The 26,216-nt window shown below is 43.2% G+C and overlaps 1 protein-coding gene across 1 annotated transcript; it reads right to left on the bottom strand.

The window, feature by feature from the left end:
• Window positions 1–1,721: 1,721 nt before the first annotated feature.
• On the bottom strand, window positions 1,722–25,248 carry LOC106577840 (adipose-secreted signaling protein). The gene is made up of 6 exons (XM_014156204.3): window positions 24,943–25,248; window positions 17,507–17,604; window positions 12,932–13,080; window positions 8,593–8,731; window positions 6,853–6,978; window positions 1,722–4,543 (listed from the first exon to the last, which is right to left on the bottom strand). Exons 2-6 carry the CDS (start codon window positions 17,523–17,525, stop codon window positions 4,443–4,445), a joined length of 534 nt encoding a protein of 177 aa, XP_014011679.1. The 5' UTR covers window positions 17,526–17,604; window positions 24,943–25,248; the 3' UTR covers window positions 1,722–4,442.
• Between the last annotated feature and the right edge of the window lie 968 nt (window positions 25,249–26,216).

Below are 26,216 nucleotides of genomic sequence, written 5' to 3'. Positions count from 1 at the left end.
GATTGTTCAACAGTAAACCAAAGTCTAATAAAAATGTAATATGCTTGTGATAATCCCGATAACATTTCTACATGGCAACATTAATACTTTCATTTATTTTAAATGACAAATGCTTTGTTTCTAGGTCCTTCATTTGATTTTCATATGTTATCATGAGAGTCCAGAGGTGGGTAATTTTTACCTTTATTTAACCAGGTAGGCCAGTTGAGAACAAGTTCTCATTTACAACTGCGACCTGGCCAAGATAAAGCAAAGCGGTGCGACAAAAACAACAGAGTTACACATAAACAAACGTACAGTCAATAATTCACCATGCAGCATATTGAGGGGTGGGGAAAAAAGATACCTATCGGAGGCCTATACCTTCGTTCAGCGATGTATTGCTGTTGAAGCAGTGACTCACATGGTTTTTGAAGCATCCTGTCTTTTATGATCAGTAACAATGTGATACATCCCTAGAGAGAAGGGGGAATGTTTTCTAACCTACTATTTGTAATACTATCATGTCTGTTGAGTGGCTCATTAGTACATTGTCAATAATTTTGGCCAATTTATCATTTTTCTAAAAGCACTCTAAAATGTTGAGAGCTAATGAATTGCTCAGTGCCCAGTGAAAACTAGTGCACACAACAGTGCTAGGGAGAGAAAGGCTACATCCCGATTCTCCACCCTCCTCCCAAAGTGTACACTTGCTCACTAACCCTTGTGGATTTAAACGCTTTTAATTGGTGTAGGAATTGTTGAGGTAGTTTCCACCATTGTTAACTTACATCCATGATGGGAGTGTGCAAGTGCGCACTTTGGGAGAAGGGTGGAGAATCAGGACAAAGCCTCTAGAGATCTTTTGCTTCCACCACCCACAATGCACAGCGAGTTCCGTCCTGGTTTCCTATCACACTGGCCTCGTCTGTTCCACGGCGGCTGGGTGGGGAGACGGAACCGGAACGAGAACCGTAATAAATAAAAAAAACTGCCATGGGGACACAAACAATGGGCTCTCTGTGGCCATGTCAACTAAGGGGACTGACTGAACTGTGTGTGTGTGTGTGCACGCTAAGGGAACATTAGCCCCATGTCACCTGAAGGTACATAGATCATGTTTACAATCCCTTGTCCCATATGCTGGATTGAGAAGTAATGCATTTAAAACATGTTCGAGTAGTTACCTACCTCTGTCATTGGTAGTCAGGTTGGTCATTCAACAATAACATAAAAGGAGACTCATCTCCAGGGGATGGAATCAGTCGTGTCTCAGTTCCAGCTGCTAGTTACGGTCGAGTCGGAACCAGAACACAAGCAGCCATGAACCACTGGCCAGGCTTTTATAGTAGAGGAACAAAGAGCGCTCTCTCTCACACACGCACCCGTTTGCAGGCTTTTCATCTGTGGTTTACAGCAGCAGTGCAGGTTGTGTTGTGATTAGGACTTAGCCAGGGACACACAAGAACAAACAGAGTAAGGGAGAAATGGAGGTGAAAAAGAGATGAAGGGTCTAAGAGAAAGGGTCAGTCGGAATCAACTTTACACCTAATATGTTTCTGTAACAATATTACCCACTATAGCATACCCACTGCAGCCCATGTGAAACACCATACACCTCAGAGCTTTATGTCCTGTAGTTCCTGTAGTTCCATTCCATCCAACAGAACACAGCAATGTAACAGCAAGGACTGGCCTCTAGCAGAAAAATCACTTGAGTTACGCAATGGTAAAACAAAAAGCACAATTAAATACAAACTTTATTAATCCAGGTGGGCGTTCACACTTCAGCAGACAAAGGAGAGGGTGCTCAACAACAATAACAAAAATCATGAGAAGCGCTTAAACTTCCAAAATGACTAATTTGAGGTACAATGAAGTTGGAGCACTCAACAATTTTTTCAAATTTAAATCTGACATTGATTTGTCAGCTTGACATCCACCTGTTCACATCCCATACAGTGGATTAAAGTGAGCTAAGATAAATACATCCCTGCTTTTTGTTGAGTGCGCCAACTTCTTTCTACCTCAAATCAGTCCTTCTGGAAGTTTTTCTTGATAAGCACTTAAACATTGTTTTATGGCATAAGAAACGAACAGAGACCATAGTAGCAAACACCTATGAGGGAACATGTATTGTATAGTGTATCGACTGACAAAATGCCACACCCCCCTAGTACAGTAACCCCTCAGTACAATGACCTAACAACCAGAGCTGGGGTCAACTCCATTTTAATTTCAGTCAATTCAGAAAGTACACTGAAATTTCAATTCTCTTCAATGCTTTTCAATTAGGACAATTTGGATTTTGGTTTACTTTCTGAATTGACTGGAATTTAAATGGAATTGACCCCAAACCTGCTATGATGCCCATCACAATGTGGGCTGAGGATATTATTTTGATAAGTCTGACTGAATGAACAATAGTGCACCCTCTTTTCTACTCAAAAGGACAAGATCGCCTTGTATCCAAACTGAATCCACACTCTGTCTCACTAACCTTTGAAGCATGGCAGGGTTCCGGACATTTCCATTCCAGTCAACTCAGAAAGTAAACGGAATTCCAATTCCACGTTTTCCTAAATGAAAAGAACTGGAATTTCAAATGTACTTCCTGAATCGAAATGGAATTGACCCGTACCCTGGAGCATGGATTTAGTATGGACACAATAACAACAAGGGATAACTTTAAGACATTAGAGCCTATTATACAAACAAACAAACGATATACAGGTTCTCCTCAATTAAGGCCGAACACAGTTAACACCAAAAAAAACAGGGCTTTGTCCGTTTAGCTATGTGAAATACGGATATGTTTTATGCTAGATACTTGACATTCTTATTTGATCGGAATATACATTTAGATTTACAATGACTAGCTATTGACAGTAAACAGTGACTAGCTATACTACTAAAATATTAGGTTGCAATGAGAGTATGAGTGATCAGAGAGGATGGTGAGGGCTTTGGGGGTAGATAAAGGGTAAGAGTTACTAGTTGTTGGCAGATTCATGGTGGGCAATCAACCAAAATTTTAGTATTTTTTTCCCCCTTGTTGCCTCAAATATATTAAAGACAATCTCATTTGAGTGTGGATTTACTACCAATGGTACCGATGGCAGCTATCTTTAATATTTTCTAAATGCACTGAATATACACTTGAAACCCCAAGTCCATACTCTTTTAACTCCTGAAGGGGAGATACTTGATAGATAGATAGATAGATAGATAGATAGATAGATAGATAGATAGATAGATAGATAGATAGAGATAGATAGATAGATAGAGAGATAGATAGATAGATAGATAGATAGATGATAGATAGATAGATAGATAGATAGATAGATAGATAGATAGATAGAAGGAAGGCAGTTGTTGATGGTAAAAGCTGTACAGCAACGTAGGCACTTGCGACTGATTAATAGCGTATCATTCTTTAATTTAAAAAACATTACTTAAAGTAAGTCATTTTGAATCCCTCCACACCTTTGGATTCAGATGAGAGGGATCATTTTAGTGGTCTTTGTCACCCCCTATTGGTACAGTTGAGGTCAGGCTGGGTGAAATGGGCTGGATTGATTACATGAACTTTGCTGCCCCCTAAAGGTTTACTCAGAAAACACATTCTAAACAACATGGGGGCATGGCAGGCAGTGGAATGGCATGGGCAGTTGGATAACATGTCATCGCAGTACTAACAGTACTTCGTACAGATGCATTTCAGATATGTTAACTATACTGAACAAAAATATCAAAAACACAACATATAAAATTGGTCGCATGGTTCATGAGCTGAAATAAAAGATCACAGAAATTTTCCAGACGCACAAAAACCTTATTTCGCTTACATTTTGTGCACAAATTTGTTTACATCCCTAGTGAGCATTTTCTCCTTTGCCAAAATAATCCATCCACCTACAGGTGTGGCATATCAAGAAGCTGATTAAACAAGGTATCTGTGACCAACAGATGCATATCTTTATTTCTAGTCATGTGAAATCCATAGATTAGGGCCGAATGAATTTATTTCAATTGACTGATTTCCTTATATGAACTGTAACTGAAATTGTTAAATGTTACGTTTATATTTTGTTCAGTATAGTTGAGGGAAGCTCAATAGTGATCAGATCACATTTGACTTGCTTTAAAAAAAAAAGTATTGATGCTTGTTTCTTTTACCTTTCAAGTAAGGTAAGATTTTTTTGGTTTACTTGTATGCGTTGTGTGCTGCAATTCAGGTTTGAGCGGCCAAGTATGACCTGAATGTAAAATTAAAAACCCAGACTACTACTTAAAATAACTTCTTTCCATTTCATAATTGAATCCTCCTTTAAGACCATAACATCTTGAAATGGTCAGGTACCGTTTGAAGTACAGTGGATGTTGTATTTGAATACGTGTGGCATGGTCTTGTGTGTGTGTGTGTGTGTGTGTGTGTGTGTGTGTGTGTCACATTGTCTGGTTTAGTCAAATCCTTGCCAGTCACTCTGTTCAGAGTCGTACTCCAGCTCCACTCCCACACAACGCACTCCTTCCAACAACATGGGTGTACCATGGTGACGGTCTGGAAAACAGGGAGAGAGAAAGAAAGAGGAGGGAGAGATAGCAACAGAAAATGAAAGAGACAGAGCGAGAAAAAAAAATACATTAGGCTGTCTCTCAGAAATGGTTTAGTCCACAACGTCCAACCAGTGCCAGTGCGCTCTATTACAGTGTGGTAAAGTAGAGAGTGAGTGAGAGACTGTAAAGCCTTAGGGATTAAGCTGTGGGTTGATCTGTTTCCCGGCCTCTCCACGAACCCTTTCATACAACTATAGCCCCTCCCGTCCTCTGCCTGCCTACAGATGTTCAAGCTCGGATCACCACTGTGGTTTTTGTCCCTAGTTGACACAAATAGCCTGTCAATCAGTCCTTTTGGTTGTTTTTTTTTGCACTATTCTAATTTAAAATACATAAATGACTGAAATCAGATAGATAAATATATAAATATACAATCATTTCCTGTTGAAAGGAAATTAATTACAGGGTTTGTGTTAGGTTCCAAAGTGAATCATCATGACACAATTTATTCAAAGCTTCCAGACAGTGAAAGCAGTCGGAGTCCAAGTACAGCCACAGTGGGTTGCAGACAGAAAATGGCTCCAACTCAAGAGCCAGGAAGAGAGAACGAGATACAGTAAAATAATTTTACCAAATCATAAGCTCTCCACTTATGCGGGACTCATTTCGTTTTATTCAGGTGATCACGTCATCGCAGTGATCAGTGATGCTCTTCATGTAAACCATGCTGTTCACACTCACCAGCAGGTGGCAGCTGCACACTACGACATCTATTCTCACAACCAGTCTCCTAGGTGCTAGACTGTTTGTTACTCAAGTGAACAACACTACAGCATTGCCTTGTTGTGCTTTGAGAAGACAATGACAAGATGGCTACAACAGAACTAAACTAATACTTCTAGAAATTCTATTAGAAGAGGCGGTTGGTTTTCAGTACTGTTGTGTATTAATAATGAAGGAACTACAGGTAACTGCCAAAATAATGTTAACACGAGTAAATGAGGGACACAAAGTGTATTGAAAGCAAGTGCTTCCACACAGGTGTGGTTCCTGAGTTAACTAAGCAATTAACATCCCATCATGCTTAGGACCATGTATAAAATGCTGGGCAGACGATTATTTTGGCCATAACGACAATACCCCCATCGGACGACAATGCCCCCATCCACAGGGCACTAGTGGTCACTGAATGGTTTGTTGAGCATGAAAACGATGTAAATCATATGTCATGGCCGTCTCAGTCACCAACTGAACACTTATGGGAGATTCTGGAGCGGTGCCTGAGACAGTGTTTTCTACCACCAACAAAACACCAAATTCTGGAATTTCTCGTGGAATAATGATGTCGCCTCCCTCCAATAGAGTTCCAAACACTTATAGAATCTATGCCAAGGCGCATTGAAGCTGTTCTGGCTCGTGGGGGCCCAACACCCTATTAAGACACTATGTTTCTGTTTCCTTTATTTTGGCAGTTACCTGTACCTCTACAGAGCATATACTGCATGATACCACAACACAATCTGTTTTGATCAGAAAATATCAGTTTTAGGAACAGTACACTGCATCACACTGGAAAGGAAGTTAAGTGATGCAATGGTTTCATATTGATCAATCTAATTTATTACACTGTTTACTCCCCAATTTTGTGGTATCCAATTGGTAGTTGCAGTCTTGTCTTGTCTCATCGCTGCAACTCCTGTACGGACTCGGGAGAGGCGAAGGTCAAGCCGTGCGTCCTCCGAAACACGACCCAACCAAGCCGCACTGCTTCTTGACAATGCCCACTTAAACCGGAAGCCAGCCGCACCAATGTGTCGGAGGAAACACTGTCCACCTTGCGACTGGTGTCAGCGTGCACTGCGCCCGGCCAGCCACAGGAGTCGCTAGTGCCCGATGGGACATGGACACACCTGCTGGCCAAACCCACCCCTAACCCGGACGACGCTGGGCCAATTGTGCGCCGCCCCATGGGTCTCCCAGTCGCAGCGACAGAGCCTGGACTCGAACCCAGAATCTCCATATTGATCAATCTATACTTCTCCAAGCATTGGGAGATCTGGGGTGTATTCACTAGGAACCAAACAGGGGGGGGAGGGGGAGGGGGGGGGGGCTACCCGAATTTGTCCAATAGAGACTTGTTTTTGTTGGACTAATGATTACAAGACGACCTGGAATGCCCCCACTGGTTTTGTTATGGGTGTAAGACTAGATCTACCCTAGGGCACCCAGAAAACAGTAGATCTCATTTAAAAATCAATAGGAGCGCATCATGCTCTTCCAGCGTTATGATGTAGCTGGCCTCTGTGGTCTTACCCATGACGCGGGCGTGCACCTTGACCCCCACGCAGACATCCTCCTGGCTCTCACTGACCAGCATCACCTCCTCACACAGCACCCCCTCCTGGTGGGCCATGTACTCACATGTCACTCTCAGACCACCTGAGGAGAGGGAGGGGGGGTAAGAAGGGCAAAAAGGCAGAAGGATAGGGAACACACACACACACACACACACACACACACAGGGGAGCAAAATGTCAACCAGAGTGGAAAAACTCTGGGGTCAAACACATTAACACAACTGGCAAACACTACAAATAACACACACACAGTCCAAGTGGTCACAGAAAGGTCACAGGGATAAAAGTAAAAGGTCACGGTTTTCTAGCAGATGGTGTAATGGAATGGAGCAACTCACTCAGCTCAACGCTAGAACAAACTACTGAAGCGTTGAAGTGAGTGGTAATAACCCTCATTACGAAATCCAGAAACTCCCTGAGGGATGTTAGCAAAACGGTTAAACATTTCAACATTTCCTGATTCGGGTTCTGTCATGGACCGACACACTTTCAGTCTTCCCTGTACATTTGAGATGTACAGCTACTATAAAACATGACTGAGATGAAGGTTTGGTCAACCGGAGACTGGACAAAAATCAGTGGAACTTAAAAAGGGTTAGGATTACACTACCGTTCAAATGTTTGGGGTCACTTAGAAATGTCCTTGTTTTTGAAAAAAAGCACATTTTTTGTCTAGTAAAATAACATAAAATGATCAGAAATACAGTGTAGATATTGTTAAATGTTGTAAATTACTATTGTAGTTGGAAACGGCAGATTTTTTTATGGAATATCTACATAGGCCCATTATCAGCAACCATCACTCCGTGTTCCAATGGCATGTTGTGTTAGCTAATCCAAGTTTATCATTTTAAAAGACTAATTGATCATTAGAAAAACCTTTTGCAATTATGTTGGCACAGCTGAAAACTGTTTCCCTGATTAAAGAAGCAATAAAACTGGCCTTCTGACTAGTTGAGTATCTGGAGCATCAGCATTTGTGGGTTCGATTACAGGCTCAAAATGGCTAGAAACAAATAACTTTCTTGTGAAACTCGTCAGTCTATTCTTGATCTGAGAAATTAAGGCTATTCTATGCGAGAGTTGCCAAGAAACTGAAGATCTCGTACAACGCTGTGTACTACTCCCTTCACAGAACAGCGCAAACCGGCTCTAACCAGAATAGGAGGAGTGGGAGGCCCTGGTGCACAACTGAGCAAGAGGACAAGTACATTAGAGTGTCTAGTTTGAGAAAACAGACGCCTCACAAGTCCTCAACTGGCAGCTTCATTAAATAGTACCGGCAAAACACCAGTCTCAACGTCAACAGTGAAGAGGCCTTCTAGGCAGAGTTGCAAAGAAAAAGCCATATCTCAGACTGGCCAATAAAAAGAAAAGATTAAGATGGGCAAAAGAACAGACACTGGACAGAGGAACTCTGCCTGGAAGGCCAGCATCCCACAGTCGTTATTTTAAAATGGACAAAACATGAGCTTTTCTTTCGAAAACAAGGACATTTCTAAGTGACCCCGAACATTTGAATGGTAGCGTAGGTCTCGCTATAGGGCAAAGGCTGTATACGATGACCTGGAACTGGGGCTGATGGCTATGGCAAGGCTGAAGCATGGGCTGGGGTGAGGTAGCTGGGACTGGGGTTAGGTCGAAGGAGAGGACAGAGAATAGGGCTGAGGCGGAGTTGAGCAAGACTCAGACATACCCTCTGGTACAGGAGTGATATCGGTGATGCGGATATGGGGGTTGGGTACTGGAGCTGGAGCCGCGTCCTTCCCCAGTGATCGAACCTCTGGGAGGGTGAAGACAATCTCATACTTGTGCTGGGTCTTCAGGAAACCAACCTGACAGATATATAAATAAAAGTGTGAAGATGGAAAAAGGGCATGATGGGGGGAGATGGAGAGCAAGCAAAAAAGCTGCAAGAGAAGAGATAGAGGGAGAGAGAGAGCGAGCGAGCGCAAGAAAAAGATTTAGAGAGAAAACGAGAGCAAAAGAAAGGGAGAGCGAGCGAGCGAAATGAAGGGGCCAAAGGATAACCCTCTGGCCGTGTCAAACTAGCCTCACATGACCCTCTGGCCGTGTCAAACTAGCCTCACATGACCCTCTGGCCGTGTCAAACTAGCCTCACATGACCCTCTGGCCGTGTCAAACTAGCCTCACATGACCCTCTGGCCGTGTCAAACTAGCCTCACATGACCCTCTGGCCGTGTCAAACTAGCCTCACATGACCCTCTGGCCGTGTCAAACTAGCCTCACATGACCCTCTGGCCGTGTCAAACTAGCCTCACATGACCCTCTGGCCGTGTCAAACTAGCCTCACATGACCCTCTGGCCGTGTCAAACTAGCCTCACATGACCCTCTGGCCGTGTCAAACTAGCCTCACATGACCCTCTGGCCGTGTCAAACTAGCCTCACATGACCCTCTGGCCGTGTCAAACTAGCCTCACATGACCCTCTGGCCGTGTCAAACTAGCCTCACATGACCCTCTGGCCGTGTCAAACTAGCCTCACATGACCCTCTGGCCGTGTCAAACTAGCCTCACATGACCCTCTGGCCGTGTCAAACTAGCCTCACATGACCCTCTGGCCGTGTCAAACTAGCCTCACATGACCCTCTGGCCGTGTCAAACTAGCCTCACATGACCCTCTGGCCGTGTCAAACAAGCCTCACATGACCCTCTGGCCGTGTCAAACTAGCCTCACATGACCCTCTGGCCGTGTCAAACTAGCCTCACATGACCCTCTGGCCGTGTCAAACTAGACTCACATGACCCTCTGGCCGTGTCAAACTAGCCTCACATGACCCTCTGGCCGTGTCAAACTAGCCTCACATGACCCTCTGGCCGTGTCAAACTAGCCTCACATGACCCTCTGGCCGTGTCAAACTAGCCTCACATGACCCTCTGGCCGTGTCAAACTAGCCTCACATGACCCTCTGGCCGTGTCAAACTAGCCTCACATGACCCTCTGGCCGTGTCAAACTAGCCTCACATGACCCTCTGGCCGTGTCAAACAACGAGGGAGAAAACCGCGAAAGAAACACAAAAACCCAGTGCTTTGATTGAATAGCTCTGCAGCATACCGTCTGTCTCCAGCCATCCCACACACTGACTACATCCCACCACATCTGATTTAAACAAGCCCGTTGCCAGGAGCGGCTCTGGCTACGTTAGGTTACCCCCACCCGGCACCTGTTTCCATGGCAACCCAGTGGTTCCAAGGAGGCAGCAGAGAACTTCAGACACACGGCACATTCACCGCTGTCGTCTGTCTGGTGGACCTCACTTCCCACACCGGGGCAGCAGAATCAAAGGGCCGTCAGAACCGCAGCACAGTCACACTACACGCCCACGACTACAGTGCTATGCTGCAAAGAGTACAGGGGGTTCTCTGATCCACAGTCATCCTCTGGTAAACAGGAGGGGAGAGGACTGGCATAGTTGTAACTGAATCTTCAGAACAGATACAGGAGATTAGCAGAGATGAGAGAGAAACTCGCCTCCTCCCCTTAGTTGTCATACAGGTTTAGGGATGCAAAATTCAGGAACTTTTAATAAATTCCCTGGTTATCCCAAAATCCTGGTTGGAGGATTCAAGGAATAAGGAGAGAATAAGCAGGAAATCCAGAATCCTCCAACAAAGACTTCTAGTAAACCAGGGAATTTATTGAAAGTTGCTGGAATTTTGCAACCCTATAAAAAAGGTTCACCTCATAGTTCAAAATGGCAACACTGACTGTACTGACTTCAAGAAAACGACGGCTGGGCGACCACTGGAGATTAAGGGGAAAAGTTTAGGAGAATCCTAGCTCTCTGGGTGTGCCGTTTTGATAACTCTTACACGGAACCCAAACCGGCTGCGCACGTGCGCCATCGCGCATAAATATATTTTGTCCCCCCCACACCAAACACGATCACGACACGCAGGTTAAAATATCAAAAACTCTGAACCAATTACATTAATTTGGGGACAGGTCCAAAAGCATTAAACATTTATTGCAATTTAGCTAGCTTGCTGTTGCTAGCTAATTTGTCCTGGGATATAAACATCGAGTGGTTATATTACCTGAAATGCACAAGATCCTCTACTCCGACAATTAATCCACACATAAAACGGTCAACCGAATCGTTTCTAGTCATCCCTCTTCCTTCCAGGCTTTTTCTTCTCGACTTTATATTACGATTGGCAACTTTCATAAATTAGATGCCTTACCGCCACTGAACTCGTTCATCTTTCATTCACCCACATGGGTATAACCAATGAGGAGATGGCACGTGGGTACCTGCTTCTATAAACCAATGAGGAGATGGGAGAGGCGAGACTTGCACCGCGTTCAGCGTCACAAATAGAACTGACTTTATTTTAGCCCTTGGCAACGCAGACACTCGCTGACGCGCGCGAGCAGTGTGGGTGCAATAATTGAATAATATAGATTTCTACATTTATTTTGCAATGCTCGCACACGCGACACGAGCGGTGTAGTATTGTAGGGTATTATGTAGGGTATTATGATCATTTTTATGTCAGACGTTAAATTATTTAACCTCTTACATCTAGACGTTCCGCTAGCGGAACACCTGCTCCAATATCCAATGATAGGCGTGGCGCGAATTACAAATTCCTCAAATCCCAAAACTTCAATTTTTCAAGCATATGACTATTTTACACCATTTTAAAGACAAGACTCTCCTTTATCTAACCACACTGTCCGATTTCAAAAAGGCTTTACAGCGAAAGCAAAACATTAGATTATGTCAGCAGAGTACCAAGCCAGAAATAATCAGACACCCATTTTTCAAGCTAGCATATAATGTCACAAAAACCCAGAAGACAGCTAAATGCAGCACTAACCTTTGATGATCTTCATCAGATGACACACCTAGGACATTATGTTATACAATACATGCATGTTTTGTTCAATCAAGTTCATATTTATATCAAAAAACAGCTTTTTACATTAGCATGTGACGTTCAGAACTAGCATACCCCCCACAAACTTCCGGGGAATTTGCTAACAATTTACTAAATTACTCACGATAAACGTTCACAAAAAGCATAACAATTATTTTAAGAATTATAGATACAGAACTCCTCTATGCACTTGATATGTCCGATTTTAAAATAGCTTTTTGGTGAAAGCACATTTTGCAATATTCTAAGTACATAGCCCAGCCATCACGGGCTAGCTATTTAGACACCCGTCAAGTTTAGCACTCACCAATATCAGATTTACTATTATAAAAGTTTGATTACCTTTTGTTGTCTTCGTCAGAATGCACTCCCAGGACTGCTACTTCAATAACAAATGTTGGTTTGGTCCAAAATAATCCATCGTTATATCCGAATAGCGGCGTTTTGTTCGTGCGTCCCAGACACTATCCGAAATGGTAAATCAGGGTCGCGCGCATGGCACAATTCGTGACAAAAAAAATCTAAATATTCCATTACCGTACTTCGAAGCATGTCAACCGCTGTTTAAAATCCATTTTTATGCCATTTTTCTCGTAAAAAAGCGATAATATTCCGACCGGGAATGTCCATTTAGCTAAACAGAGGAAAGAAAACACAGCTTTCGGTCGACGCGGGCACGAGCCTGAGTCTCACAGTACTGTAACCAGCCACTACCCAAACACGCTACTTTTTTTTCAGCCAGAGCCTGCAAAGCCACGATTCAGCATTTTTCCGCCTTCTGAGAGCCTATGGCAGCCGTAGGAAGTGTCACGGGACAGCTAAGATCCTCACTCTTCAATAAACAGAGACAAGAAGAACGACACCTTGTCAGACAGGCCACTTCCTGCATGAAATCTTCTCAGGTTTTTGCCTGCCATATGAGTTCTGTTATACTCACAGACACCACTCACAGACACCATTCAAACAGTTTTAGAAACTTTAGGGTGTTTTCTATCCAAAGCCAATAATTATATGTATATTCTAGTTACTGGGCAGGAGTAGTAACCAGATTAAATCGGGTACGTTTTTTATCCAGCCGTGAAAATACTGCCCCCTAGCCATAACAGGTTAATCCAAAACCCAAACCCACCTTGACCATAAAGTTCCCGTCAGGCTGAGGGATCACCATGACGACAGAGTCGTGGAGCTTCTCATCAAAGTGGACATGGGACGGAGTGCCGGTGGCAGCGGTGGCTGGCTCTTCTGAGAAACCAACACCTCCCGCCTTCGCTGCGGAGCCTGAAGAGGGAGAGAGCAACTAACTTAATTGTTACACACACACACACACGGTAAGGGACTCTGGTACAACAGTTTCCAATGGGAACAACATTCTTATGCCAGTGACACTCAGCAATGAGTGGTTTGTGGCTATAACAACAAAAATCTAAGAAAATCACAAAAAATAAGCTGGAAAGAAATCAAAGGGAGAAGAACATGGCATCTTGCACTTTGAGTGTAAATCGACTTAATTTCAGCCACTTGAATGCCTCATCAAAATGTCTGTGATCACTCTTAAAAGCAATAGTAACAAAATATATTTGTAATCATGGAAGGAAAACACATTTTTCAGGAAGAAGATTGAGGATTTGATATGAGGTAAAGAGTAATAAAGAAAAGGCCTATCCCTTATCTAATACTGTAGAATGCCCTACAGTCATAAGAAACAACTTTATTGTCCATTAAACGTTCATAAATTGGACATTTAAAAGGAAACCACCTGTCACAACATTTGAAGAAGGAACAGACAAAATTGTATTATAGAAGATACTGATATAATAGATCTCTACCACTGTCTCTCATGGCTTTGGTCAAAACTAGTGCACTATATAAGGAATAGGGTGCCATTTGGGACAGAGTCCAGGTTTGTTTGAATGCCTTGTGGAACACATTAGATCACTGATCTTTTGAAATGCTGTACCTTGACTCTCCCTCTGGGATACATTGTCACAGTATCATCATATTCATCAACATTTTTATCTTAGTTGATTTCCCTTTAAAAAGAGTGATGTGTATCTACAGCATTTATTTCCATTGCCTTGCTTGGGTTAATCCTATCTGGGTCAAGAAGATAAGAGTTTAGGAGTCACAGGCACTGTGATTGTATTTATTTAATAACATTGTGAGTCAGAATTTCATTAGGCAGTGTATGGCTGTTTAGATTAAAATTATATAAAAAAGATATGAGGAGGAAATATAAACCTTGAACTTAAATCAACTTTACAGTTGCATACCAGTGCCTTCAGAAAGTATTCACACCCCTTTTTCCTTACATTTTGTTGTGTTAAAGTGGGATTTAAATGGATTTAATTTCAATTCTGTGAACAATCTACACAAAATACTAATGTCAAAGTGGAAGAAAAATGTGAACTTTTTTAAAATGGAAATGAAAAGACTAATAGATCTTGATTAGATAAGTATTCAAACCCCTCAATACATGCTAGAATCACTATTCACAGCTGTGAGTCTTTCTGGGTAAGTCTAAGAGCTCTGCAAACCGGGAGTGTACAATATTTGCCCATTACTCTTTAAAAAAATTTTAAGCTTTTTGAAGTTGGTTGTTTATCATTGCTAGACAGCCATTTTCAAGACTTGCCATAGATTTAGGCCAGAATTTCTAGAACGCGAAGACATCGCCGGGGAGGGAGGAAAATCCAGACTCATCGTGGAGAAGAAAAGTCAGTCGGCCTGAGCGATGTGGATGGCTAGCCAGGCAATATTCTCAGTTTACTCCAACAACTAATGTACAGTATATAAAATAAATTAATTTTGCCGACCCCATCGACACCGACTTTGAATACCAAAAGATCTGACCCATATCGCGTTGGTAATATGGGTCAGATCCGTTTTCATTGCAATGGTGCAACCAAATCGGCACTCGCTTGTTTCTCTAGGGCACTCGGAAACAACAGTCTGGGAGATTTTTTTTATTTTTTTTTCCATAGCCGCACAGCGCTGCCGCAATCTGATCACACTTTAGAGCCCTGATGTGAGCCGGAGTATATCTGTGTCCACTCCAGTCTGAAGACTACCTACTATGCTACACTAGTTGAGAGGATTTGTGGATTCAGACAATGCTGAGAGAGATCCACAGCCTTTCAAACAAGACCGTTCGTTAATCCACATTCTCTGGACACTAGCCCAGACAGTGAACTGGACACTGTGCTGGCTCGATACCAGGCTTGGGTTCAAATAGTATTGGTATTCTTTTAAATACTTGGAAGCATTAGATTGAGCCTATTTTTTATAGTCAGGTGGGCAGCCCTTTGTACTTTTGAGACTATTTCATTGATTCCATAGTGCCAGGCAAACTCAGTCAAGTGCGGCTGAAGTGTTTTGAAAAAAACAAAAACAAACATATACACACTATTTGAACCCAGGTCTCTTAGCTGCTGAACATCCAAGGCCTGTTACATAGACTACAGTGCAGTCCATAGTACAGGAGCTGGCTTCTGTCTGGTAGTCATAATTTTGCTATCTTTTTCCACACTCTCTCACTCTACATCTGTCGGTCTGGATCATCGTTTCTCTCCTAGCCCCTGTTGTATATTAGATGACTGTGTCTACCTCGCTCTCTCCCTCTCTAACCTGTCCTTTCACTATCCCCTCCATCTTTGTCTCGTGTCTATTGTCTGCGTCTCTTTCTCTGCATGTCCCGTCCCCCCAGGCGGGTCAGTGCTCGGCACTGCACAACACTTTAAACAAAGATCTATCACTAACTTGTCTGATAACCATGGTAACAGACTCAATTAGGCTTGTATCTCCAAGTTCTGTTCCCTCTTCCACCCCTTGCTCTCTTTCTTTCTCCCCAAGGACCAAATTAAACACACACACACACACACACCCCACGCTTTTGCTCTCTCGTTCCCTGTGAAAGCGGCTACATCCCAGACACATGAAAAATACATTCAAGTGAAAACAAGATGTAAATCTACACTCTCATTCAGCAGCCTAATTAAAGTGAGAACAAAGACCCAGGGAGAGGAGAGTGCTTTGTGTGCAGAAACAAAGCCTCCAATCTCCACTGGGGGGGGAAAAAGAGACGTATTAATGATAGTGGGAAAAAAAAGAAAAAAAAAAAAAGAGTTGAGTCACTTTTAGTCAGTCTCCCAGGTGCTGTTCTCTTGCTGTGTTTCTATGAGGCTCCCTGAACACTTCCTGCTTATCTGTCATGTGCAACATATTCGTTCACACTGAGTCACACACACTTCAGACTCAATTCAAACAAGTCCACATTGTGTTTTTGCCCATGTTTCCCCTAAAAATGCATTCTTCCAAAGACTGAATTGATGCTTCTAGTTCAGGAGAATAAGCTGTAGTATGTGTGCATTGTAAACAAAGACATTGTATACATAAACATTGCCATGTCGGGGTTGGATTGCCAGGTCTTATTCTCATCTTGCAATGGGGTTTCCTGTACCCTTCCCACCCATCTCTTCTTTAAATTACACACACTTACTAAGTAAGCATTTGTATACTGTAGTGATGTTATAACATAGTGAGGAGGGGGAGAGAGGCGAGGAAGAGTGGGGGAGAGAGAAAGGAAGAGAGGAAAGCCTTATTTTTGTAGGCTCCCTGTTTGATAGCAAACTTGAGTGAAGTGATACACGTGTGAATTGGAAATGAGATTTCTAGCATATCCCACTCTCCCTGAAACACCCTCAGAGAGTGGGGTCCCAGCCCAGGGTCTGCCATTATCAACAGCAACCCTGGAGGAATTAGGGTCTAGTGCCTTGGACTAGGGCAGACAAGATTTGACACCTTCCGGTTACTGGACCAACGCTCTAACCGCTAGGCTACCTGCCGCCACTGGCTTTGAGAGGTGTGAAAGTAGGAGGGAGAGGCTGGAGAGTTCTATGAAGACTGATGGAAACCTGATCCAGACATCAACAATGTCTACCAACCCTTGGGAGGCTATAGGTTAGGGATCATCAACTAGATTCAGCCGTGGAACGATTTTTTCTTGAGCGGATGGTCAGGGGGCCGGAACATAATCACAAATAATTGTAGACTGCAAATTGACCGCAAGAAACCCAAATAGATATAATGTTTGACTAAAACAGAATCATTTCAAACCTTGCTTACATTTGTATACAATCACGTGTCTCTCTATGCGTGGGAATAAAATCATTTGGAGCTGATTTCCTGGTGTTAAAATACTGTTATGTCCAACAATGATAAGAAAATTTAAAAACCATCCGCGGACCAAATTCGGGCAGCAGGCTGCCAGTTTGGGACCCTGCTATAGGAGTGGTTTCTGGACAGGGTTCATGTGGAAGAAGAAGAAGCTTAGGTAATAAAGCATGATATACTACAGTACCCATAATGCTCTGTAACCATATGCGTTTTTAGCCACCGAAAGACGTTGGCAAGAGTAGGCAACTAGATTCAGCAGTGAGCCAATTTTTGGTCGGCGCGGATGGTCAGGGGGCCAGAACATAATTATAAGAATCTGTCAACTGAAAAATTGGCCACAACTATGCCCAAAAAGATATTGCATTTGAAAATAACTAATTTCATACCTTGAACACATTGAGACATATGAGAGATGCACTGTGTTTTGAATTGAAAGACATTTTAGAAATACCCATTATTGCATTTAAAACCACATAACAGGAGAGAAGGGACAAGAGTCTATACAACAATATAATAGAAAAAGGGTACTTACTCTTCCTAGCAGTAGCCATGCCAGGGTTGGTCCACAGACAGAGAGAAAACCCACCCGTCACAGCCTGGTCATCTCTATGGCCAAGCCACAAAACGACCCTGAGACATGAGAGAGGGAGAGAAACAAGAGAGAGAATAAAGAAGAGGTTTCAATGATAAAGGATTAACAAACGAGGGGAGGGCAACTAGGAAAGAGCTTAAAGCTAAAGAAAGGAGAAAGTCACAACCGTAATGAAATCAGGAAATAAATACTTCTGAAAGACAAGCTGGTATTTGTCTTTAATAAATCCTAGCCTCAGGTTACTAACTCTGTTCAAACAACGGCACCCAGCTGTGTGTGCCAGACTATCGCCAAGGCAGAGCGCAGGCTCCCGACTGACTTAAATGAAAGAAAAACAAACATTCAAAAGAGGATTAAATTAAAACCAAGGTGTCAGATGTTTATTTAAAAAAAATATTTAAAAAACAGGGACACTCACAGGTTTCTGTAAAAGAAAGGATGAAATATAACCTTAACAAAAATCAAGGGAGGCATCTTAAAAAGGTTGTTGAAAGATGCAGCACTCCTAGTGATTCCAATATCGTCAGGTGAGGGTCATACTAAGAAAAATGACAAGTTCCTCTGACTGACTGAAACCACTGGCCTGAAAAGACTGGATAGGTGACCAATGAAAAGTTGCAAGTTGGGTGATTCATCATATTGCTTTTGCCTGTTCAGTCCAGTCAGTAGCTATTGTACCTTGGACGTGGCCACAATTGGAAGAGTACCAAAATATGTGCTTATTTACGATTCACCTTCAAAAAAAAGAAACTAAATTGTGCCGGGGCCTCCCGAGTGGTGCTTCGGTCTAAGGTACTGACTTGCAGTGCTAGAGGCGTCACTACAGACCCCGGTCCGATCCCAGGCTGTATCACAACTGGCCGTGATCGGGAGTCCCATAGGGCGGCGCACAATTGGCCCTGCATCGTCCGGGTTAAGGGAGGGTTTGACTGGGGGGGTGGCTTTACTTGGCTCATCGCACTCCAGCGACCTTGTGGTGGGCTGGGGGCCTGCAGGCTGTCCTCGGTCGTTAGGTGGACGGTGTTTCCTCCGACACATTGTTGCAGCTGGCTTCCGGGTTAAGCGGGCGGGTGTTAAGAAGCGCGGTTTGGCGGGTCATGCTTCGGAGGATGCATGACTCGACCTTCGCTTCCCAAGCTTATTGGGGAGTTGCAGCGATGAGACAAGATCCAAAGACCCCAAAAAAATACATTGATCTTTTACAGTGAGGGAAACAAGTATTTGATCCCCTGCTGATTTCGTATGTTTGCCCACTGACAAAGAAATTAATCGGTCTATAATTTTAATTGTAGATTTATTTGAACAGTGAGAGAGAATAACAACAAAAAAATCCAGAAAAAAACACTTGTCAAAAATGTTATAAATTGATAAGCATTTTAATGAGGGAAATAGTATTTGACCCCTCTGCAAAACATTACTTAGTACTTGGTGGCAAAACCCTTGTTGGCAATCACAGAGGTCAGACGTTTCTTGTAGTTGGCCACCAGGTTTGCACACATCTCAGGAGGGATTTTGTCCCACTCCTCTTTGCAGATCTTCTCCAAGTCATTAAGGTTTCGAGGCTGACGTTTGGCAACTCGAACCTTCAGCTCCCTCCACAGATTTTCTATGGGATTAAGGTCTGGAAACTGGCTAGGCCACTCCAGGACCTTAATGTGCTTCTTCTTGAGCCACTCCTTTGTTGCCTTGGCCGTGTGTTTTGGGTCATTGTCATGCTGGAATACCCATCCACGACCCATTTTCAATGACCCGGCTGAGGGAAGGAGGATCTCACCCAAGATTTGACGGTACATGGCCCCATCCATCGTCCCTTTGATGCGGTGAAGTTGTCCTGTCCCCTTAGCCGAAAAACACCTCCAAAGCATAATGTTTCCACCTCCATGTTTGATGGTGGGGATGGTGTTTTTGGGGTCATAGGCAGCATTCCTCCTCCTCCAAACACGGCGAGTTGAGTTGATGCCAAAGAGCTCCATTTTGGTCTCATCTGACCACAACACTTTCACCCAGTTGTCCTCTGAATCATTCAGATGTTCATTGGCAAACTTCAGACGGGCATGTATGTGCTTTCCTGAGCTGGGGGACCTTGCGGGTGCTGCAGGATTTCAGTCCTTCACGGCGTAGTGTGTTACCAATTGTTTTCTTGGTGACTATGGTCCCAGCTGCCTTGAGATCATTAACAAGATCCTCCCGTGTAGTCTGGGCTGATTCCTCACCGTTCTCATGATCATTGCAACTCCACGAGGTGAGATCTTGCATGGAGCCCCAGGCCGAGGGAGATTGATAGTTATTTTGTATTTCCTCCATTTGCGAATAGTCGCACCAACTGTTGTCACCTTCTCACCAAGCTGCTTGGCGATGGTCTTTTAGCCCATTTCTACCTTGTGTAGGTCTACAATCTTGTCCCTGACATCCTTGGAGAGCTCTTTGGTCTTGGCCATGGTGGAGAGTTTGGAATCTGATTGATTGATTGCTTCTGTGGACAGGTGTCTTTTATACAGGTAACAAACAGATTAGGAGCACTCCCTTTAAGAGTGTGCTCCTAATCTCAGCTCGTTACCTGTATAAAAGACACCTGGGAGCCAGACATCTTTCTGATTAAGAGGGGGGGTCAAATACTTATTTCCCTCATTAAAATGCAAATCAATTTATAAAATTTTTGACATGCATTTTTCTGGATTTTATTGTTGTTATTCTGTCTCTCACTGTTCAAATAAATCTACCATTAAAATTATAGACTAATCATTTCTTTGTCAGTGGGCAAACGTACAAAAATCAGCAGGGGATCAAATACTTTTTTCCCTCACTGTATACCATGCCTTCGGAAAGTATTCAGACCCTTTGCCCTTTTCCACACTTTGTCAGGTTCTAAAATTGATTCAACTGTCCCCCCCCCCCCTTTTAAACCCAATACCCCATAATGACAAAGCAAAAACAGATTTAGAAATGTTTGCCAATTTAAACATAAAAAACTGAAATATCACATTTACATAATTATTCAGACCCTTTACTCAGTACTTTGTTGAGCACCTTTGGCAACGATTACAGCCTCGAGTCTTCTTGGGTATGATGTTATAAGCTTGGCACACCTGTATTTGGGGAGTTTCTCCCATTCTTCTCAGCAGAACCTCTCAAGCTCTGTCAGGTTGGATGGGGAGCGTTGCTGCACAGCTATTTTCAGGTCTCTCCAGAAATGTTAGATCGGGTTCAAGTCCGGGCTGTGGCTGGGACACTCAAGAACATTCAGAAACTTGTCCCGAAGCCACTCCTGCCTTGTCTTGGCTGTGTGCTTCGTTGTCGTTGTCCTGTTGGAAGGTGAACCTTTGCCCCAGTCTGAGGTCCTGAGAGCTCTGGAGCAGGTTTTCATCAAGGATCTCTGTACTTTGCTCCGTTCATCTTTCCCTCGATCCTGACTAGTCTCCCAGTCCCTGAAAAACATCCCCACAGCGTGATGCTGGCACCACCATGCTTCACCGTAGGGATGGTGCCAGCTTTTACTTGGCATTCAGGCCAAAGAGTTCAGGCTAATCTTATCTTGGTTTTATCAGACCAGAGGTGCCTTTTGGCAAACTCCAAGCGGGCTGTTGTGCCTTTTAAAACTCCAAGCGGGCTGTTGTGCCTTTTACTGAGGAGTGGCTTCCATCTGGCCACTCTACCATAAAGGCCTGATTGGTGGAGTGCTGCAGAGATGGTTGTCCTTCTGGAAGGTTCTCCCATCTATACAGAGGAATTCTGGAGCTCGGACCAGTCGGGATTTTGTTCACCTCCCTGACCAAGGCCCTTCTCCTCTGATTGCTCAGTTTGGCCAGGCGGCCAGCTCTAGGAAAAGTCTTTGTGGTTCCAAACTTCTACAATTTAAAAATGGAGGCCACTGTGCTTGGGAACCTTCAATGCTGCAGACATTTTTTGGTACCCTTCCCAAGATCTGCACCTCGACACAATACTCTCTCGGATCTCTACGGACAATTCTTCAACCATATGGCTTGGTTTTTGCTCTGAAATGCACTGTCAACTGTGGGACCTCATATACCACAGGTTGACTCCAGATTGTAGAAACATCAAGGATAATCAATGGAAACAGGATGCACCTGAGCTTAATTAAGTCTCATAGCAAAGGGTATGAATACTTACGTAAATAAGTATTATCAACATTTTCTAAAAACCTGTTTTTGCTTTGTCATTATGCGGTATTGTGTTTAGATTGCTGAGGACATGTTTTTTTAAATCCATTTTAGAATGCCATATTGTAACAAAATGTGGAAAAAGTCAAAGGGTATGAATAATTTCTGAAGGCACTGTAAAGAAGAATTGAATAATGGATTATGTAAGTGATCTACTGCAGCGAACATTTTGTTTGCTATAGACAGACAGGGTTTTACCATGTCTTTTAGCCAAGTTATTTTACCACAGCAACAGAGGCCTGATACATTCCAAGAGGACTTCTACTCCCTGACACATTTAAACATTTGGAACAGTGAGTAAGAACAACTCCCTCGCAGGAGATCAAAGGACCCCTAGAACCCCTTTAGGTTTGAACCCAGTTGTCTATAGGTTCAAAAAGCCTGGGAAAGACACACTACCTCCTTTTCTACTGCAAAGAAGGAAGAAGCATCCTAGAGGGAGGTGATTAAAAATATGACATGTCCATTGACAGAAACGCTTGCACACATAGATTGCCTTGTTTCTTAACTCATGCCTGAATTGCACTATAGGGCTGAACCAAGCTATACTGGGCTGGCCTGGTTACACATCCACCAAAGCTGCTGGAAGCGTGCAATGTGACAGGAAAACAGAGCCAGCATGGTGTGGTTCAGGTCGGCTTAATTAATAGATTTTTTTTTTTAAATTATAAACCCAACATGCAACAAAGATTTTACAGTTCATAAAAGGAAATCAGTCAATTCAAATGTATTCATTAGACCCTAATCAATGGATTTCACGACTGGGTATAAAGATATGTATCGGTTGGTCACAGATACCTTAAAACAAAACAAAAAGTAGGGGCGTGGATCAGAAAACCAGTCAGTATGTGGTGTGACCAGCATTTTCCTCATGCAGCGCGACACATCTTCGCAGACTTGATCAGGCTGTTGACTATGGCCTGTGGAATGTTGTACCACTCCTCTTCAATGGCTGTGTGAAGTTGCTGGATATTGGCGGGAACTGGAACACGCTGTTGTACATGTCAATCCAGAGCATCCCAAACAAGCTCAATGGGTGACATGTCTGGTGAGTATGCAGGCCATGGAAAAAAAACGGGGACATTTTCAGTTTCCAGGAATTGTGTACAGATCCTTGTGATATGGGGCCGTACATTATCATGCTGAAACATGAGGTGATGGCGACAGGTGAATGGCACGACAATGGTCCTCAGGATCTCATCTCGGTATCTCTGTGCATTCAAATTGCCCTCGATAAAATACAATTGTGTTCGTTGTTCATAGCTTATGCCTGCCCATACCCTAACCCCACCATGGGGCACTATTCACAACGTTGACATCAGCAAACTGCTCGCCCACAGGCTGTCTGCCATCTGCCCGGTTCAGTTGAAACCGGGATTCATCAGTGAAGCATACACTTCTCCAGCATGCCAGTGAAGGTGAGAATTTGCCCACTGAAGTCAGTTACGACGTCGAACCGCAGTGCTGTAGACGTCTCATCATCATCAGTGGTCAAGCCTACCACCGTCGTGTCGTCTGCAAACTTAAGTGTTGGAAACGTGCGAGGCCATGCAGTCGTGGGTGAACAGGGAGTACAGGAGGGAACTAAGCACGCACCCCTGAGGGGCCCCCGTGTTGAGGGTCAGCAAGGAGGATGTGTGGTTGCCTTCCGTCACCACCTGGGGACGGCCTGTCAGGAAGTCCAGGATCTAGTTGCCGAGGGAGGTGTTCAGTCCCAGGCTCCTTAGCTTAGTGATGAGCTTGGAGGGCACCATGGCGTTGAACGCTGAGCTGTAGTCAATGAACAACATTCTCACATAGGTGTTCCGTTTGTCCAGGTGGGAAAGGGCAGTGCATCATCTATGATCTGTTGGGGCTGTATGTGAATTGGAATGGGTCCAGATTGTCTGGGATAATGGTGTTGATGTGAGCCATGACCAGCCTTTCAAAGCATTTCATGGCTACAGATGTGCATGCTACGGGGCGATAGTCATTTAGACAGGTTACCTTGGCATTCTTGGGCACAGGGACTATGGTGGTCTGCTTGAAACATGTAGGTATTAGAGACTGGGTCAGGCTACAGATAGAGTCATCACACAGTCACCCGGAACAGTTGGTGATCTCATGCATGGTTCAATGTTGCTTGACTCGAAGCGAGCATAGTAGGTATTTAGCTCGTTTGATAGACTTGATAGACACTGGACAGCTCGTGACTGGGTTTCCCCTTTGTAATCCGTGAAAGTTTGCAAGCCCTGCCATGTCCGATGAGCATCCGAGCCAGTGTAGTAGGATTCGATATTGGTCCTGTATTGCCGCTTTGTCTGTTTGATGGTTCGTCTGAGGGCTTAGCAGGATTTCTTATAAGCGTCCGGATTAGTACCTGCGGTACTCCAGGAACAGGGATGCCTGCCTACCTACCCCTGGGCTTGGCTGATGTAAAGGTTAAGGAAAACACAACACTTACATATGGTAGCCTATACATTTATGTAAAAATGTGAATGCGTTCATAGAATGAACTACTAATACTGTATTCTATTCAAACCAATATCAGAATGAGAGAGATACAGTGCAAGCTGCACTCAATATCACATTCTGCAGTGGACATAGCATGTCACTAAGCATGCCATATGCCAACTGAGACAGCTTACTGTAGACCCCCTAGGTTCAAGTAGATTTTTTGCTCTAGTACTACACAGCTGATTCAAATAACCAACTCATCATCACGTTGATTATTTGAATCAGCTGTGTAGTGCAAAGGCAAAACATGCACTTGGAGGGTACCAGAACCGAGTTTGGGGAATCCTGCTCTGGGCTATAGTAAACTGTCTCAGTTGGGGGCAGGAACAAATCACTCATGCTACCAGTGACTCTACTGTGGATTCTATTAAGACTGTCTCTCACTTGAAATTAGTTCAGTCTAACGTTACTAGTTACCTGATCCATTTGGTAGATTTACGTTGCTAAATTACGTTAAATGTAAATTGACTTAAGTGCAACAGTAAAAACCTCGCATTTCTGCCAAGTTTAGTCTATAGTATAATATTTTGAAAATATACGGCTACGTCCTGTAACGAGTTTGAACCTGCTTGTCTCGACACTTACTGCCTCGTTGCCCTCGCAGTACAATAACACAAAGTTAAAACTGTGCTTAACGCTCCGGCAACTGCAGCAAACAGCATGGAAATATTTCTGACCTTATTTCGCTCACCAAGAACTCACCTTTCTTGCAATTGAGGCTAAATGCACACGCTCCAACCAGGTTGTCGGTTGTATCCAAATCAAGGATAGGCAAAGGCATATGGGTCCTCAGAAAAGGAATAAACAGCAGAATGAACACCCACCGTAGGTACGCACCCACTCCCCCTTGGTCACCACTAGTTAGCACAGCCACAAAGTCCTTACTCGCCTATTTCTACAATTTATCTTCTTAAAATCTGATTTTGAATATAACCGTAACCCTAATTGTATGTATAACTTTAAAATAAGACCAGAAATCTCATTTGTGTAACCAATTTTGAGTTTGTGGCTGAGGAATTTCACTTTGTGGCTGGGTTATTTAGTGGAAACCACTCCCCCTTTCGTTGGATTAATTTCTACCACCAACTTCCGCCTTGGTTACGTGATTTACTATTATCCAATTCTGGAGATATCCGGATCTAAATTACAGCGTTTGGCAATGTTGTTTATGTTCGTGTAAACAATCAAATGTTCAACTCACATAAGGCATATCTACAGTAAGAAATGTCACAGACGTTTTGGTCGATAACTGAGTACGTTTCAGGGGTTTTTCTCCTTTCACTCACCACTAGGATACATTCATGTTATGATGTCGCCACTTTGTGGCCACTTTACGTGTAGCTGAAGTGAGGATGAGAATCAGCTACTTTTGGAGGACAGCAGGAGTTGTTAATAATAATAATTATTATTATTCTATATTGTTTAACAACGCGTCTCTGCTCTTGGCCTTTAACAGATGTCAGAGATAGAAAAAAAGGTTGAGGCTTTTATATATTTCAAAATGACATCCTATGGGCTCAGGGACCAATCACAATGAATAGCATACAAAACAAAACACGATGTGAATGGTTAAATCAGTTGCAGAAATCTGACCAATTGTATTTGACATCGGCGGATCAGATTTAGGATTACGTGTGGTGTTAACTAATGGGATATGTAAACACAAGCTGTAGCTGCATTTACCTGACAGCCAGGTGTCATTTGGCTAAATAAATGTAACAGAACTTTCAATCATCATGAGAGAAAGCGCATTTAATTTCAAGTAATAATACGCTACATTTAGTTGAAAAGGGACAATTGTAATTTTAGGTGAGATAGGTTAAATAATAGTTTTATTGCGGATATTTTCATGTAATGAATAGGACTTAATAGCCTAATCAAAATGCTACAATTTCCCACAAACTCATATTGTAAAGGCTTTATTAGTGATAATTACAGTAATACAAGAGCTACCTTATATCATAGAAACTGTGTAA

This window comes from Salmo salar, chromosome 18, assembly GCF_965601325.2.
Source record: "Salmo salar chromosome 18, fSalSal1, whole genome shotgun sequence".
Classification (NCBI taxonomy): Eukaryota; Metazoa; Chordata; class Actinopteri; order Salmoniformes; family Salmonidae; genus Salmo; species Salmo salar.
Note: the sequence above shows the minus strand (reverse complement) of the source record. Positions and strands in the feature narration are given on the sequence as shown.

Excerpts from the sequence above, each read along its gene's own strand:
- LOC106577840 (XM_014156204.3), bottom strand. Across the intron at positions 6,979-8,592 it reads TATCACTCCTGTACCAGAGG|GTGGTCTGAGAGTGACATGT; the intron begins GTATGTCTGAGT and ends CCCTCTCCTCAG. Across the intron at positions 4,544-6,852 it reads GGTGCACGCCCGCGTCATGG|ACCGTCACCATGGTACACCC; the intron begins GTAAGACCACAG and ends CCTGTTTTCCAG.